Source organism: Salvelinus alpinus, chromosome 5, assembly GCF_045679555.1.
Source record: "Salvelinus alpinus chromosome 5, SLU_Salpinus.1, whole genome shotgun sequence".
Taxonomy (NCBI): domain Eukaryota; kingdom Metazoa; phylum Chordata; class Actinopteri; order Salmoniformes; family Salmonidae; genus Salvelinus; species Salvelinus alpinus.
In genome coordinates, this window is record NC_092090.1 from 75,422,843 (window position 1) to 75,440,194 (window position 17,352).

The 17,352-nt window shown below is 46.7% G+C and overlaps 1 protein-coding gene across 2 annotated transcripts in view; it reads right to left on the minus strand.

Moving 5' to 3' along the window:
• LOC139576795 (anthrax toxin receptor 1-like) overlaps positions 1-17,352 on the minus strand; it is a 62,794-nt gene that overhangs the window by 12,894 nt on the left and 32,548 nt on the right. For both annotated transcript variants that reach the window (XM_071403283.1, XM_071403282.1), the window contains 4 exons: positions 3,620-3,689; positions 3,421-3,499; positions 3,092-3,187; positions 942-983 (listed from right to left, as the gene is read on the minus strand). In XM_071403283.1, coding sequence (XP_071259384.1) covers positions 942-983; positions 3,092-3,187; positions 3,421-3,499; positions 3,620-3,689 — 287 coding nt within the window. The remainder of the gene's footprint in view (positions 1-941; positions 984-3,091; positions 3,188-3,420; positions 3,500-3,619; positions 3,690-17,352) is intronic.

A 17,352-nucleotide genomic window follows, 5' to 3' on the forward strand; every position in this document is an offset into this window, starting at 1 on the left:
AAGTAGAGTCATTTGCGGTGCTGTTTGTTGTTCACTGTGAAAGTATTTATTGTTGTGAAGTATTGTTTGTTTCATCTGATTAGTCAGTGAATTTCCAGAGGTCTGGAGGGATTTCAAGGAAAGGATTCCTAACAGATGGCTCTTAAAAAAGGCCTTAGTTGAAACCTTAAACTTAAAGAAAATCCCATACAGTGAAATAAAGGGACAATTATTCTCAGCTTTATTTTTTATCATACTGTACATGGGGGGGGGTATAGAAATTGATTATCAATTTGTACAGTGACCAGAGAAGGGGGCTGTTCAAAGAAGATCTCCTGCCTTTTTTATCAGAATGTATTTGCTGGGAGTAAGGGGTGGTTTAGGACTACATGAGGCGTGGAAAAAGACAGGTCTTCATAGTGGGAGGGCGTTGTCCTGACCATGCTCTGGTTGATGGATACAGTACTACATATCTATCATGACACTACTTCAAAGGCAAAACCACAGCAATTGGGCGGAATAAATATCTTGGTCATATGTCAGTCTATAAAATCATGGGGAATATTCCAAATGGTCAGTGAGGTTTGTGATAATTGAAGAAAATGGACCAAAAGCAATGGTTTCCAACACCTATTAACATTCTAAATGGTTTTGCTACATGTCAGTCAGTCAACTATAACCTGGTAGCCTACAGTAGTGTATCTCTCTATTTCACTAAAACTATCCACCAAAAGTATTATTACTTTACCTATAAAACAAATGGCTGAAAGTGTATTTCTCTTCTGCTTAATGGCCATTACATTTAGAGCCATATCATTGTGCTACGGTGAGTGAATATAGACTTCTCTACCCTTCCAGAGACAATCTCTAACTATAAAGTCAGACATACTGTGGAAAATCTAACCCACACTCCAACAGTAATCAAAATAAAGGGTTTCTTTTTGTCATGTATTTTTTCTTACCGAACTGTCTTCCAGTACTGGTGGTGGTGGCTCATGGATCATCTGTTGTTGGGGGGGTGAAGAGACAGAGTTTACATTCATGTAATGAGCATGTAAGAAAACATACATGTACTTCAAAATACACATTTAAAAACAGGGTTACATGAAAACACATGGCTCAGGAATTGTTTTTTTCTCTCCCTTGTTCAACTATTTACAAGCGACTGACCTAGAAATCTGCCATCCAGATTCCTAAACCTGGGATGTTGGTTGGGTGGGGAGCGGAAGAGGGATGGGGTGGGGGAGAGTAAAGGGCATGCGAGTGTATGCTCCATGCGCAATTGTTTTTCTGTTTTCAACTGTGATGAATTTCAAGGAAACCTGTGTAAAGCGTATTGCAGGAAAAGGACACCTTAAAACATTTTACAGACAGCTTTTGACTAACAGCTCCTCCTGTTGGATTTAGGCAGAGCCCTGTGATGATGTAGTAGAATATTAGAATCATTTAAATGTTTAGTAAATATAGATAAAACTGTATTTTCCTCAGATTCACTTCTCAATCTATAGCAAAATACATGCTTGTGGTGTGTCTATGGCCAACAAAACTTTGAGCAACTATAACTGTAAGCACTTAGAAAATAACCTGGCCAAGACAATTAATATACATGACTTGAAATGATACTTATTTTCCTCTGTGCTTCCCAAAGGCTGGAATACTAGCTGATTTCCCATGGTAACCTAGCATCACTTTCCTAAACAGTGCTGGGAAAGGATTTCCACCGAAAATAACTGACAAGAACTATAAAGGTAAGGAGAGAGAGAGTAACATAGTAAAAACTGGCATATTTTTCTGCGTCTTTCCAACTTTTCTGTTTCCAGGCTGGTAAAACAGATATTGAAAGGGCAATACACACCATAGACCAGAAGTGTTGCATTTTGTTTGGCATGGTTGGGAGGGAGAGGCAGTAGATTGGAGTTGGCATGGAGTTATTCTGAGAATGACTAACCTATGTATTCTGGGAAAAAGATGGGACCTCATGGAATTTGTTTTAGGAGCTTTGGCAAACATGAACACTGTGTGATTGTGTAACCTACTTCCCATATCTTGATGATGGCGTAAGTTTTCTCTCTCCTCTCAATGTTTTTGTCTAAATACTAGAACAACACTGAGAAGCTACATTGCCCTTGACCTCCATCAGCTGAGGGGGCAGCGGTTCTGTGACCTCCATCAGCTGAGGGGGCAGCGGTTCTGTGACCTCCATCAGCTGAGGGGGCAGCGGTTCTGTGAACTCCATCAGCTGAGGGGGCAGCGGTTCTGTGACCTCCATCAGCTGAGGGGGCAGCGGTTCTGTGACCTCCATCAGCTGAGGGGGCAGCGGTTCTGTGACCTCCATCAGCTGAGGGGGCAGCGGTTCTGTGACCTCCATCAGCTGAGGGGGCAGCGGTTCTGTGACCTCCATCAGCTGAGGGGGCAGCGGTTCTGTGACCTCCATCAGCTGAGGGGGCAGCGGTTCTGTGACCTCCATCAGCTGAGGGGGCAGCGGTTCTGTGACCTCCATCAGCTGAGGGGGCAGCGGTTCTGTGACCTCCATCAGCTGAGGGGGCAGCGGTTCTGTGACCTCCATCAGCTGAGGGGGCAGCGGTTCTGTGACCTCCATCAGCTGAGGGGGCAGCGGTTCTGTGACCTCCATCAGCTGAGGGGGCAGCGGTTCTGTGACCTCCATCAGCTGAGGGGGCAGCGGTTCTGTGACCTCCAGTCGAACAAATGACTTCAACAGAGGGACTAATTACTTCAGCACACATTTACCACTGGGCTTTGACCTCTGGTGACCTCTGGGCATAATGGACTAACAAAATCAATTGGAGGCCAAAAAGGCCAAGGAGTCTCATCCTTCACTAACTCATAACCGTCTCACCGTGGGAATGTTGTTCAGGTAGGTAAGGTGCTCTGAGTGTGCCAAAATCAGACAAAAGAACTCTGGAAAATAAAGCCATGATCACAGTGTATAAACAGTATAAAGAGTTGTCTCAGAAAATACTTGGTGGAAATCCTGTAAGCTACACATGAGTTTACCTACCGTATAGGGCAATTTGTGTTTCATTTAAAAAGGTTACAGCTTGTAAGACACTGTCCATGAGTGTGAATGTGACAGATAGTGTATGTGACTCACCACAGTGCAGCAGAGAGGCCAGAACCACCAGAGCAGCATGAAGACTAAGAGCATCATGAGGATGAGCAGGGCGATGGCCAGGATGGTTCCATCAGACTGGGACAGACAGAGAGTGAGGGACACCGGTCAAACTCAGTCTCTACTGAGCTTCACAACGGTGCAAAGGCTGAGAACCATCAGAAAGTTCAAGTGCCTGTTAATGTGTAACTACAGGGGAATAACATAATAAGGCATAGTTTGAGACAGTTATTGGTTCCTGTGAATCCTTGATGGGGTACTGCATAGCACATAGTTGTGTTGCACAGTGGTGTGGTGCATTTTGTTCTTACACAGCTCACAGTTGTAATGGTGACTGAACTGGAGATGAAACTAAGACCTTCATTCATGCTGACATAGAGGTTGGCTGCCCTGGAACACAGATGGAGTGTAAAGAGATAGAGTGTGGTGAGGATGGGTGACAGAAATATCGGCAGATAAATAGCAGATAATTATAAAACCTGATATTCATTCAGTGATGGTATTACTTACATTCCCTCTTCCTGTAGAATAGGGGCAGGACAGAGGAGATATGTATCTTCCACTACTAGTGGCTTCACACCTAGAGGAGTAGAGGAGAACGAAGGGTCACCCATACACAAACCATAATGGTTCTGCTGTAGTCAGAGTGTAATTCAGACTGCACAGATCAAACTTCCATTTCAATCATCAGAATCCATTGACCTTTCGAGAAGTGGCGCAGATGCAGACATGTATCAGGAGCTTAGATGTACAGTGTCTTCAAAATGTATTTACATCCCTTTACTTTTTCAAAAACAAATTGTCTTACAGGCCGAATTTAAAATGGATTCAATTGAGAGTTTGTGTCACTGATCTACACAAAATATCCAATATTGTCCAAGTGGAATTTTGTTTGTAGGGAACTTTAGAAATTAATGCAAAATGTCAAGCTGAAATGTCTTGGGTCAATAAGCATTCAACCCCTTTGTTATGGCAAGCCTAAATACATTCTGGAGTAAAAATGTGCTTAACAAATCACATAATAAATTGCATGGACTCATTCTGTGTTCAACAATAGTGGTTAACATGATTTTTGAATGACTACCCCATCTCTGTACCGTACACATACAAATATCCATAAGGTCCCTCAATCGAGTAGTGAATTTCAAACACAGATTAAACCCCAAAGACAAGGGAGGTTTTATAATGACTCGCACAAAAAGGGCACCGATTGGTATACAGTGGGGAGAACAAGTATTTGATACACTGCCGATTTTGCAGGTTTTCCTACTTACAAAGCATGTAGAGGTCTGTAATTTTTATCATAGGTACACTTCAACTGTGAGAGAAGGAATCTAAAACAAAAATCCAGAAAATCACATTGTATGATTTTTAATTAATTAATTTGCATTTTATTGCATGACATAAGTATTTGATACATCAGAAAAGCAGAACTTAATATTTGGTACAGAAACCTTAGTTTGCAATTACAGAGATCATACGTTTCCTGTAGTTCTTGACCAGGTTTGCACACACTGCAGCAGGGATTTTGGCCCACTCCTCCATACAGACCTTCTCCAGATCCTTCAGGTTTCGGGGCTGTCGCTGGGCAATACGGACTTTCGGCTCCCTCCAAAGATTTTCTATTGGGTTCAGGTCTGGAGACTGGCTAGGCCACTCCAGGACCTTGAGATGCTTCTTACGGAGCCACTCCTTAGTTGCCCTGGCTGTGTGTTTCGGTTCATGCTGGAAGACCCAGCCACGACCCATCTTCAATGCTCTTACTGAGGGAAGGAGGTTGTTGGTCAAGATCTCGCGATACATGGCCCCATCCATCCTCCCTTCAATACTGTGCAGTCGTCCTGTCCCCTTTGCAGAAAAGCATCCCCAAAGAATGATGTTTCCACCTCCATGCTTCACGGTTGGGATGGTGTTCTTGGGGTTGTACTCATCCTTCTATTCCTCCAAACACGGCGAGTGGAGTTTAGAGCAAAAAGCTCTATTTTTGTCTCATCAGACCACATGACCTTCTCCCATTCCTCCTCTGGATCATCCAGATGGTCATTGGCAAACTTCAGACGGGCCTGGACATGCGCTGGCTTGAGCAGGGGGACCTTGCGTGCGCTGCAGGATTTTAATCCATGACGGCGTAGTGTGTTACTAATGGTTTTCTTTGAGACTGTGGTCCCAGCTCTCTTCAGGTCATTGACCAGGATCTGCCGTGTAGTTCTGGGCTGATCCCTCACATTCCTCATGATCATTGATGCCCCACGAGGTGAGATCTTGCATGGAGCCCCAGACCGAGGGTGATTGACCGTCATCTTGAACTTCTTCCATTTTCTAATAATTGTGCCAACAGTTGTTGCCTTCTCACCAAGCTGCTTGGCTATTGTCCTGTAGCCCATCCCAGCCTTGTACAGGTCTACAATTTATCCCTGATGTCCTTACACAGCTCTCTGGTCTTGGCCATTGTGGAGAGGTTGGAGTCTGTTTGATTGAGTGTGTGGACAGGTGTCTTTTATACAGGTAACGAGTTCAAACAGGTGCAGTTAATACAGGTAATGAGTGGAGAACAGGAGGGCTTCTTAAAGAAAAACTAACAGGTCTGTGAGAGCCGGAATTCTTACTGGTTGGTAGGTGATCAAATACTTATGTCATGCAATAAAATGCAAATTAATTACTTAAAAATCATACAATGTGATTTTCTGGATTTTTGTTTTAGATTCCGTCTCTCACAGTTGAAGTGTACCTATGATAAAAATGACAGACCTCTACATGCTTTGTAAGTAGGAAAACCTGCAAAATCGGCAGTGTATCAAATACTTGTTCTCCCCACTGTATGTGTAAAAAGAAAAAAAGCAGACGCTGAATATCCCTTTGGTGATTTATTAACTAGGCTTTGGGTGGTGTATCAATACACCCAGTCCCTATAAAGATACAGGCGTCCTTCCTAACTCAGTTGTCGGAGAGGAAGGACAATGCACAGGGATTTCACCAAGAGGCCATGGTGGGAGACAAATTCACCTTTCAGCAGGACAATAACCTAAAACACAAGGCCAAATCTACACTGGAGTTGCTTACCAAGACGACATTGAATGTTTCAGTTTTTACTTAAATCGGCTTGAAAATATATGTCAAGATTTGGCAGTCTAGCAAAATGGCTGTCTAGCAATGATCAACAATCAACTTGACAGAGCTTGAAGAATTTTAAAAGAATAATGGGCAAATATTGTACAATCCAGGTGTGCAAAGCTCTTAGAGACTTACCTAAAAAGACACACAGCTGTACACTTAGGGGTGTGAATACTTATGTAAATTATATATTTCTGTATTTTATTTTCAATAAATTAGCAAATAAAATAAAATAAAAAGTTTTCACTTAGTCGTATGTGGTATTGTGTGTAGATGGGTAAGGAAAAAATATATTTAACCAATTTTGAATTCAGGCAGTAATCTGGATGTCAAGGCTGTGGGTAACTGGTGAAAGGAGTCAGGCTGAGATGCGTGGACAAGATATTTAATACAAGAAAACACCAGTACAAAACACAATACTATGGTGCAGGAAAAAATACCGGTACCACGAATAAACGGGCGTAACAACAAAACCCGGCAACAATAATACCAGCCGTAAGATACAGCCTAACAATAAAACAAACATGCACACAAACATGGGGTAAACCAGAGGGTTAAATAATGAACATGTAATGAGGGGAATTGAAACCAGGTGTGTAGAAAACAAAGACAAAACAAATGGAAAATGAAAAGTGGATCCCGGTGAGGCCGGTGACGTCAACCACCGAACGCCGCCCAAACAAGGAGAGGGACCAATTTCTGCGGAAGTCGTGATAGTACCCAAGCCGCGCGCCGAACCCGGCCTCGGGGACGACCCGGAGGACGAGGCACAGGGCGATCCGGATGGAGACGGTGGAAATCCCGCAGCATCGAAGGGTCCAATATGTCCTCCACTGGCACCCAGCATCTCTCCTCCGGACCGTACCCCTCCCACTCCACGAGGTACTGAAGGCCCCTCGCCCGACGCCTCGAGTCCAGTATGGATCGGACTGCATACGCTGGGGCCACCTCAATGTCCAGAGGGGGCGGAGGAACCTCCCGCACCTCAGACTCCTGGAGTGGACCAGCTACCACTGGCCTGGGGAGAGACACATGGAACGAGGAGTTAACACGGTAATCTGGGGGAAACCTCGTTCACTCTCCTCAGGACTTTGAATGGCCCCACAAACCACGGACCCAGCTTCCGGCAGGGCAGGCGGAGGGGCAGGTTTCGGGTCGAGAGCCAGACCTGGTCCCCCGGTGTTGCGGTGGCGGTCTGCGCTGGCTGTCTGACGCCTTTCTGACTGCACGCTGAAGGTGCACATGAGCGGCATCCCAGGTCTCCTCAGCGCGCCTAAACCGTCCACCGCAGGAGCCTCGATCTGGCTCTGATGCCACGGCGTCAGAACCGGCTGGTACCCCAGTACGCACTGGAAAGGGGAAAGGTTGGTAGAGGAGTGGCAGAACGAGTTCTGGGCCATCTCTGCCAAGGGTATGAACGCCGCCCACTCCTCCGGACGGTCCTGGCAATAAGACCGCAGAAACCTACCCACATCCTGGTTTACTCTCTCCACCTGCCCGTTACTCTCGGGGTGAAAACCTGAGGTAAGACTGACCGAGACCCCCAGACGTTCCATGAACGCCCTCCAGACCCTTGACGTGAACTGGGGACCTCGATCAGATACAATGTCCTCAGGCACCCCGTAGTGCCGGAGAACATGTGTGAACAGGGCCTCCGCAGTCTGTAGGGCCATAGGGAGACCGGGCAAAGGAACGAGACGCCAGGACTTAGAAAACCGATCCACAACGACCAGGATCGTGGTGTTACCCTGTGAGGGAGGCAGATCCGTCAGGAAATCCACAGACAGGTGCGACCACGGCCGTTGTGGAATGGGCAAGGGTTGTAACTTCCCTCTGGGCAGGTGCCTAGGAGCCTTGCACTGGGCGCACACCGAGCAGGAGGAAACATAAACCCTCACGTCCTTAGCCAAGGTGGTCCACCAGTACTTCCCACTAAGACAGTGCACTGTCCGACTGATGCCAGGATGACCAGAGGAGGGTTATGTGTGGGCCCAATAGATCAAACGGTCGCGGACAGCAAACGGAACGTACAGACGCCCAGCTGGACACTGGGGGGAGTGGGTTCTGTACGTAACGCCCGCTCGATGTCCGCGTCCAGCTCCCACACCACCGGTGCCACCAGGCAAGAGGACGGAAGTATGGGAGTGGGATTCCATGGGCCGCTCCACTGTGTCATACAGCCGGGACAGTGCGTATGCCTTAGTGTTCTGGGAACCTGGTCTGTAGGACAAGGTGAAGACAAAATGGGTAAAGAACAGGGCCCACCTTGCCTGGTGAGTGTTCAGTCTCCTCGCAGCCCGGATGTACTCCAGATTGTGGTGGTCAGTCCGGATGAGAAAAGGGTGTTTAGCCCCCTCAAGCAAATGTCTCCACGCCTTCAAGGCCTTGACAACAAGCCGGTCCCCCACGTCATAGTTTCATTCCGCCGGGCTGAGCTTCTTTGAAAAGAAGGCACAGGGGCGGAGCTTTGGTGGCGTACCCGAGTGCTGAGAGAGCACGGCTCCTATCCCAGCCTCGGACACGTCCACCTCCACTATGAATGCCAAAGAGGGATCCGGATGAGCCAGCACCGGAGCCGAGGTAAACAGAAACTTCAGGTGATCAAAAGCCCTGTCCGTCTCAGCCGACCACTGCAAACGCACCGGTCCCCCCTTCAGCAGTGAGGTGATGGGAGCCTCTACCTGAACAAAACCCCCGATAAACCTCCGGTAGTAGTTGGCAAACCCTAAAAACCGCTGCACTTCCTTTACCGTGGTCGGAGTCGGCCAATTACGCACGGCTGAAATGCGGTCACACTCCATCTCCACCCCTGAAGTGGAAATGCGGTACCCTAGGAAGGAGATGGACTGTTTGAAAAACAGGCATTTCTCAGCCTTGACGTACAGGTCATGCTCCAACAGTCGACCAAGCACCTTGCGCACCAGGCACACATGCTCGGCGCGTGTAGCGGAGTATATCAGAATGTCGTCGATATACACCACTACACCCTGCCCGTGCAGGTCCCGGAAAATTTTGTCTACAAAGGCCTGGAAGACTGATGGAGCATTCATCAACCCGTACGGCATGACGAGGTACTCATTGTGCCCTGAGGTGGTACTAAATGCTCTTCCACTCGCCCCCCTCCCGGATACGCACCAGGTTGTAAGCGCTCCTGAGATCCAATTTTGTGAAGAAGCGCGCCCCGTGAATTGACTCGATCGCACTGGCGATGAGAGGCAGCGAGTACCTGTACCTCACAGTGATTAGGTTGATGCCTCGATAGTCAATACACGGGTGCAGACCTCCATCCTTTTTCTTCACAAAAAAGAAACTCGAGAAGGCAGATGAAGTGGAGGGCCAAATGTACCCCTGCCCCAGAGATTCGGAGACATATGTTTCCATAGCCTCCGTCTCCTCTTGCGACAGTGGATACACGTGACTCCTGGGAAGTGAGGCGTCTACCAGGAGATCTATCGCACAATCCCCCCATCGATGGGGTGGTAATTGAGTCGCCTTCTTTTTACAGAAGGCGAGAGCCAAATCGGCATATTCAGAGGGGATGCGCACGGTGGAGACCTGATCTGGACTTTCCACCGTAATAGCACCGACGGAATCCCCTAAACACCTCCCCGCGCACTCTCTTGACCACCCTGTGAGAACCTTCCATTGCCACAAAATAGTGGGGTTATGACAGGCCAACCAGGGTAGGCCCAGCACCACGGAAAACACAGGAGACTCAATAAGAAAGAAACTGATTCTCTCCTTGTGACCCTCCTGCGTAACCATGCCCAGTGGAGCGGTGGCCTCCCTAATTAGCCCCGATCCTAATGGTCGACTATCTAGGGCGTGCACAGGGAAAGGCATATCCACAGGAACAATGGGGATCCCTAAACTATGGGCAAATGATCTGTCAATAAAATTCCCAGCTGCGCCTGAATCTACGAGCGCCTTTTGCTGGGAATGCGGGGAAAACTCAGGAAAATATATAAACAAAAACATGTGAGCAACAGGGGGCTCTGGGTGAGCCTGGTGCCGACTCACCTGGGGTGACACGAGAGTGCCCTGCCTGCTGCCTCGACTCCCAGAGGAACCTCCCCAGCACCAACCAGCAGTGCACCCTCTGCGGCCACAGATGGTGCAGGGAACGGCCCCTCCTCCGGACGCCCTAGGCGCAGCACCTCCCAGCTCCATGGGCGTTGGAGCGGTGGTGCTGGGGGATGGAACTGACAGACCCCGACCCCGACGTCCATGGGTAGCCAGCAGGTTATCCAGCCGGATGGACAGGTCCACCAGCTGGTCAAACGTAAGAGTGGTGTCCCTGCAGGCCAACTCCCGATGGACGTCCTCGCGCAGACTGCACCGGTAGTGATTGATCAGGGCCCTGTCGTTCCATCCCACGCTGGCGGCCAGGGTCTGGAAGTCCAAGGCGAACTCCTGTGCGCTCCTCGTCCCCTGCCTCTGGTGGAACAGACGTTCACTCTGCGTAATGGTCCAACACCGCTTCTCCTTCCCCCCATACGGCGTTGGCCCACTCCAGGGCTTTCCCTGAGAGACAGGAGACGAGGGCGGACACGCTCTCACGTCCTGAAGGCGCCGGTTGTACGGTCGCCAGGTAGAGTTCCAGCTGGAGTAGGAACCCCTGGCATCCAGCAGCCGTCCCATCATATTCCCTCGGGAGCGCGAACCGAATCCCAATGGGACCGGGTGAAGGAGGGGTGAACCGTGGTGCCTGTTGTAGTGGTGCTGGTGGAGGCGCTGGAAGTACTTCTCCTCTCTCCCATCGGTCCATCGTCTGCAGCACGCGATCCATAGCGGTGCCGAGACGTTGCAACATGGTCGCATGCTGCAGGACCCGCTCCTCGACCGCCAAAGGGGGGTTGTCTGCTCCTGCTGACTCCATTTATGAGGTGTGTGTTTCTGTCAAGGCTGTGGGTAACTGGTGAAAGGAGTCAGGCGCAGGAGAGCCGAGATGCATGAAGAAGGTATTTATAACACCAGTACAAAACACAATACTATGGTGCAGGAAAGAATACCAATAACAATAAAACAAACACGCACACAAACATGGGGGAAACCATAGGGTTAAATAATGAACATGTAATGAGGGGAATTGAAACCAGGTGTGTAGAAAACAAAGACGAAAACAAATGGAAAATGAAAAGTGGATCGGTGATGGCTAGAAGGCCGGTGACGTCGACCGCCGAACGCCGCCCGAACAAGGAGAGGGACTGATTTTGGCGTAAGTCGTCACAGTGGAACAAAATGTGGAATAAGTCAAGGGGTATGAATACTTTCTGAACTGTATATCATGTCCCAAATCTCTCTTCAATTGATGTCTGGAGTTCATTGACTAATGATCATGAAATTACATCATCTTATTGGATTTTCGGTATTGTACTGTGACATAATTAGTGATCACAACAGAGAGCAGTTGTAATTTCTCTTGATGGTAACTCATTTAACATACCAATCTAATATAATACAGAGATGCTTAAGGACCGTAGTTCAATACCCTAGTCCTGACACCCATTTGACAGAGCAGAGACAAAGGCAATGATTAAAAGCATAGCCTTCATTTTTAAAGAGAACCTCTAGTCTTTCTGTGTCCAACTTATGAAACGTTGGAAAACAGATCCAGTGAGCATGGTCATCGCCCAAGACTGCCTGTTTATCCTGGCTCAGGGTTAACATACCCCTGCACTGAGGAAATCAACATGAGCGCTCCACAGCAAACGGATGACCGCTCCTCTCCTCTCCAGTAACACCCTGCAGGACGGAGGGGAGGAATTGGGACCAGGAGGAGATCAATACTGCAGCCTGCCAAGCTGAGCTCAGAGCCAACACAAACCCAGATATCCCATTCAGAGTTCAACTCAGCGGTCACCCACCTTATACTAAGCTATCAAAGGGGACTGAGAGAGCTGAGGGCCTCTTTGAAGACATGCAGACTGGGTGACTGGCTGACTATAAAGGACCATTTAATACCATAGGGATCTAGATGCTGCCGCCAACAGCTTCGCTTCATGTCACAACACTTTATTACACAGTTTACTCTGTGTGCATGATAAAAGGTAATGTAAAGTTTTACTACTGAGTGCAGACATGTGCCCACTGTTAAAGCTTACTCAATAAATTACCAGAAATTACAGCCAAATGTTATTGGTCACATACACATATTTAGTAGATGTTATTGCAGGTGTAGCAAAAAATATTGTGTTCCTAGCTCCAACAGTGCAGACCAGCCTATTTAACCAATACTGAGACAATTTAACATGACATTGCTTCTGAGAATACAATTGTCACGAATACCACCGAAGGTGGCTCACCTTCCTGTTCGGGTGGCGCTCGGCGGTCGTCGTCGCCGGTCTACTAGCTACTAACCTGTTCCTTGTTGGGGTTTTGGGATGGGTGTTATTTAAGTTCGTTTAGCCCGCTGGTGTTTGTGCGGGCTTGTTGCTATTTCACGTTAGTGGTGTTTGTGTTCTTTTGGGTTTTCGCTGTCCGGTATTTGAGTAACTATGGTTTTGGGTTTGTTGCGCCTGTGTTTTGGGCTTCACCCATGTTTGTAACTGGTTACTGTGCGAAAGGACATTAAAGCGTTTTTCCCGTCAACCTTCTGCTCTCTGCGTCTGACTCCACACCCATCACTCTCCAGACGTTACAACAATAACATGGCTGTACTGCTGTCTGTCAAGTAAGATTTGTGGAGAACTATACAATCCCAATAAAATTGTGATTACTCCGGTTCCTGGGCATTTCTAAAGAATAAAGTCTTATCACGTCACAAGGGGTGGATTCTCATCTTTAATACAGTGCCTTCGGAAAGTATTCAGGCCCCGTTACTGCCTTATCCTAAAATTGATTGAATAAAAAAAATTACTCTGCAATCCACACACTATATGGCATAATGACAAAGTGGAAACAGGTTTTTAGAAATGTTTGCGTATGTATTGTATAAAAACAGAAATACCTGATTTACATACAGTTGAAGTCGGAAGTTTACATTCACCTTAGCCAAATACATTTAAACTCAGTTTTTCACAAATCCAGACATTTAATCCTAGTAAAAATTCCCTATCTTAGATCAGTTAGGATCACCACTTTATTTTATGAATGTGAAATGTCAGAATAATAGTAGAGAGGATGATTTATTTCAGCTTTAATTTCTTTCATTACAATCCCAGTGGGTCAGAAGTACATATACACAATTAGTATTTGATAGCATTGCCTTTAATTTGTTTAACTTGGGTCAACGTGTTGGGTAGCCTTCCACAAGCTTCCCACAATAAGTTGGGTGAATGTTGGCCCATTCCTCCTGACAGAGCTGGTGTAACTGAGTCAGGTTTGTAGGCCTCCTTGCTCGCACATACTTTTTCAGTTCTGCCCACACATTTTCTATAGGATTGAGGTCAGGGCTTTGTGATGGCCACTCAAATACCTTGACTTTGTTGTCCTTAAGCCATTTTGCCACAACTTTGGAAGTATGCTTGGGGTCATTGTCCATTTGGAAGACCCATTTGCGACCAAGCTTTAACTTTCTGACTGATGTCTTGAGATGTTGCTTCAATATATCCACATAATTCTTCTTCCTCATGATGCCATTTATTTTGTGAAGTGCACCAGTCCCTCCTGCAGCAAAGCACCCCCACAACATGATGCTGCCACCCCCGTACTTCACAGCTGGGATGGTGTTCTTCGGCTTGCAAGCCTCCCCCTTTTTCCTCCAAACATAACGATGGTCATTATGGCCAAACGGTTCTATTTTTGTTTCATCGGGCCAGAGGACATTTCTCCAAAAAGTACAATCTTTGTCCCCATGTGTAGTTGAAAGCCATAGTCTGGCGTTTTTATGGTGGTTTTGGAGCAGCGTCTTCTTCCTTGCTGAGCAGCCTTTCAGGTTATGTCAAGATAGGACTCGTTTTACTGTGGATATAGATACTTTTGTACCTGTTTCCTCCAGAATCTTCACAAGGTCCTTCGCTGTTGTTCTGGGATTGATTTGCATTTTTTATAACAAAGTACATTCATCTCTAGGAGACAGAACGCGTCTCCTTCCTGAGCGGTATGACGGCTACGTGGTCCCATGGTGTTTATACTTGCGTACTATTGTTTGTACAGATGAACGTGCTACCTTCAGGCGTTTGGAAATTGCTCCCAAAAATGAACCAGACTTGTGGAGGTCTACAATTGTTTTTCTGAGGTCTTGGCTGATTTCTTCTGATTTTCCCATGATGTCAATCAACAGGCACTGAGTTTGAAGGTAGGCCTTGAAATACATCCACAGGTACACCTCCAATTGACTCAAATTATGTCAATTAGCCTATCAGGAGGTTCTAAAGCCATCATTTTCTGTAATTTTCCACGCTGTTTAATGGCACAGTCAACTTAGTGTATGTAAACTTCTGACCCACTGGAATTGTGATACCGTGAATTATAAGTGAAATAATCTGTCTGTAAACAATTGTTGTGAAAGTAGATGTCCTAACTGACTTGCCAAAACTATAGTTTGTTAACAAGAAATTTGTGGAGTGGTTGAAAAACGAGTTTTAATGACTCCAACCTAAGTGTATGCAAACTTCCGACTTCAACTGTAAGTATTCAGACCCTTCGCTATGAGACTTGAAATTGAGCTCAGGTGCATCCTGTTTCCATTGATCATCCTTGAGATGTTTCTACAACTTGTTTGGAGTCCACCTGTGGTAAATTCAATTGATTGGACATGATTTGGAAAGACACACACCTGTCTATATAAGGTCCCACAGTTGACAGCGCATGTCAGAGCAAAAATCAAGCCATGAGATCGAAGGAATTGTCTGTAGAGCTCCGAGACAGGATTGTGTTGAGGCACAGATCTGGGTAAGGGTACCAAAACATTTCTGCAACATTGAAGGCCCCCGAAAACACAGTGGCCTCCATCATTCTTAAATGTAAGATATTTGTAACCACCAAGACTCTTCCTAGAGCTGGCCGTCCGGCCAAACTGAGCAATCGGGGGAGAAGGGCCTTTGTCAGGGAGGTGACCAAGAACCCGATGGTCCTTTACGGTAGAGTGGCCAGATGGAACCCACTTCTCAGTAAAAGGCATATGACAGCCCGCTTGAAGTTTGCCAAAAGGCACTTGAAGACTCTCAGACCATGAGAAACAAGATTCTCTGGTCTGACGAAACCAAGATTGAACTCTTTGGCTTGAATGCCAAGCGTTACGTCTGGAAGAAACCTGGTACCATCCTTACGGTGAAGCATGGTAGTGGCAGCATAATGCTGTGGGGATGTTTTTCAGTGGCATGTACTGGGAGACTATCGAGGGAAAGATGAACGGAGCAAAGTACAGAGAGATCCTTGATGAAAACCTGCTGCGGACTGCTCAGGACCTCAGCCTGAGGCGATGGTTCACCTTCCAAGAGGACAACGACTCTAACCACACAGCCAAGACAATGCAGGAGTGGCTTCGGGACAAGTCTCTGAATGTCCCTGAGTGGCCCAGCCAGAGCCCGGACTTGAACCCGATCAAACATTTCTGGAGAGACCTGAAAATAGCTGTGCATCTCCCCATCCAGCCTGACAGAGCTTGAGAGGATCTGCAGAGAAGAATGGGAGAAACTCCCCAAATACAGGTGTGCCAAGCTTGTAGCATCATACCCAAGAAGACTTGATGCTGTAATCACTGCAAAAGGTGCTTCAACAAAGTACTGAGTAAAGGGTCTGAATACTTATTATAAATTAGCAACATTTTCTAAAAACCTGTTTTTATTTGTCATTATGGGGTATTGTGTGTAGATTGATAAGGAAAATAAACAATTTCATCAATTTTAGAATAAGGCTCTAACGCAACAAAATGTGGAGGTCAAGGGGTCTGAATACTCTCCGAAGGCACTGTATCTCCATGATGATGCTCACTGGAGCCATCAGGGCAGCATCTGTCACAGGGAGGAAGGAATGCTCCCGACGTCTCTTCACTGCCAAAGTTCGGAGGGCCTGTATTTGCTGCTGCTGCTTTTCCTGGAGACATGGACTCAGACATTCAGTTGCTGAACACATGTAGCTACACATTGCTCCTTTCCTACGAGGGCTGGAGCCTTTGGAGAATATGGAGAGGCGGTAGAGGAGTGGTGGTGTCTGTGGTGATGGTCAAGGGGCGCATTAGGAGTTCTGCAGATTATAGAAGAGTGCACCGTGGGACGATTGGAATCAATCATATGAGACCATTGACACTCAACCACAAGAAACAATGAGCCAACAGTGGCCAATTACACATGGCGCCTGCTGTGTCTGAAATGACTGAGCTGTTTAGGGGTAAACATGTTCTACTGGACAGTTGGTACACATATCTTTGGGTTTACATCTGAAAGAAGGGATGGAGGAGGGAAGTAAACAAAGAGGTGGTGTATCCTTTTTTCCTACATTTTTTCCATGTCTTCCGCTTGGGGAGTTGGATGTTTAATTACATTCTGGGTCACCGTAAACCTGTTCTCTTCAACACTCATTCAGAGTAGAAGACATTTGTTAGCAGTCCTCAGGTCATTCCTGCTAAGTAGCACCATACTGTAAAAGGTATAAAACCGTAATATTGAACGCAGCTGAAGACTGTACTTTGATCTGCTATCAAATTCCATAGATTAAATTCTTCATGGCCTAAACATGACCTCATCCTCTTCCTCTCAGGCTCAGACTATATTTTCTCTTTGTTTGTAATTAGAGCATGCCCTCCCACAGCTATATGTTGGCATGCATCGGAGGGGGCTGGTCTCACACATCCATTAAGCCACTTCAAGATCACAGGGGGAACTTGGATGTGCCTCCAGGGCTTTTCCCCAGACTGCCTTGTGTGTGGCACTGTTTCCCTTTATCTTCTAGCTCTGGTACAGTCTCAGGCCGTTAAAGTACAAATGTACCCTTTAAAAACAAAAACCAGTAATACCAGAAACAAATGGCATAGGCACTTGTTTGGGCATAGAGAACCCCTACTGATCTCCTGAATGTCACTTTTGGGAAGCATTATGAAACATCAATAAGAAAACATTGACTTTTACTGTGTCTAACTCATAACACCACGTCTGTCATACATTTCCTGAGCAGCTTTACTCTTACAGCTGCAGTAAATACGACTTTGTGTGTCCTATTGCATGATTAGCTAATTCTTTATGCATTATTAA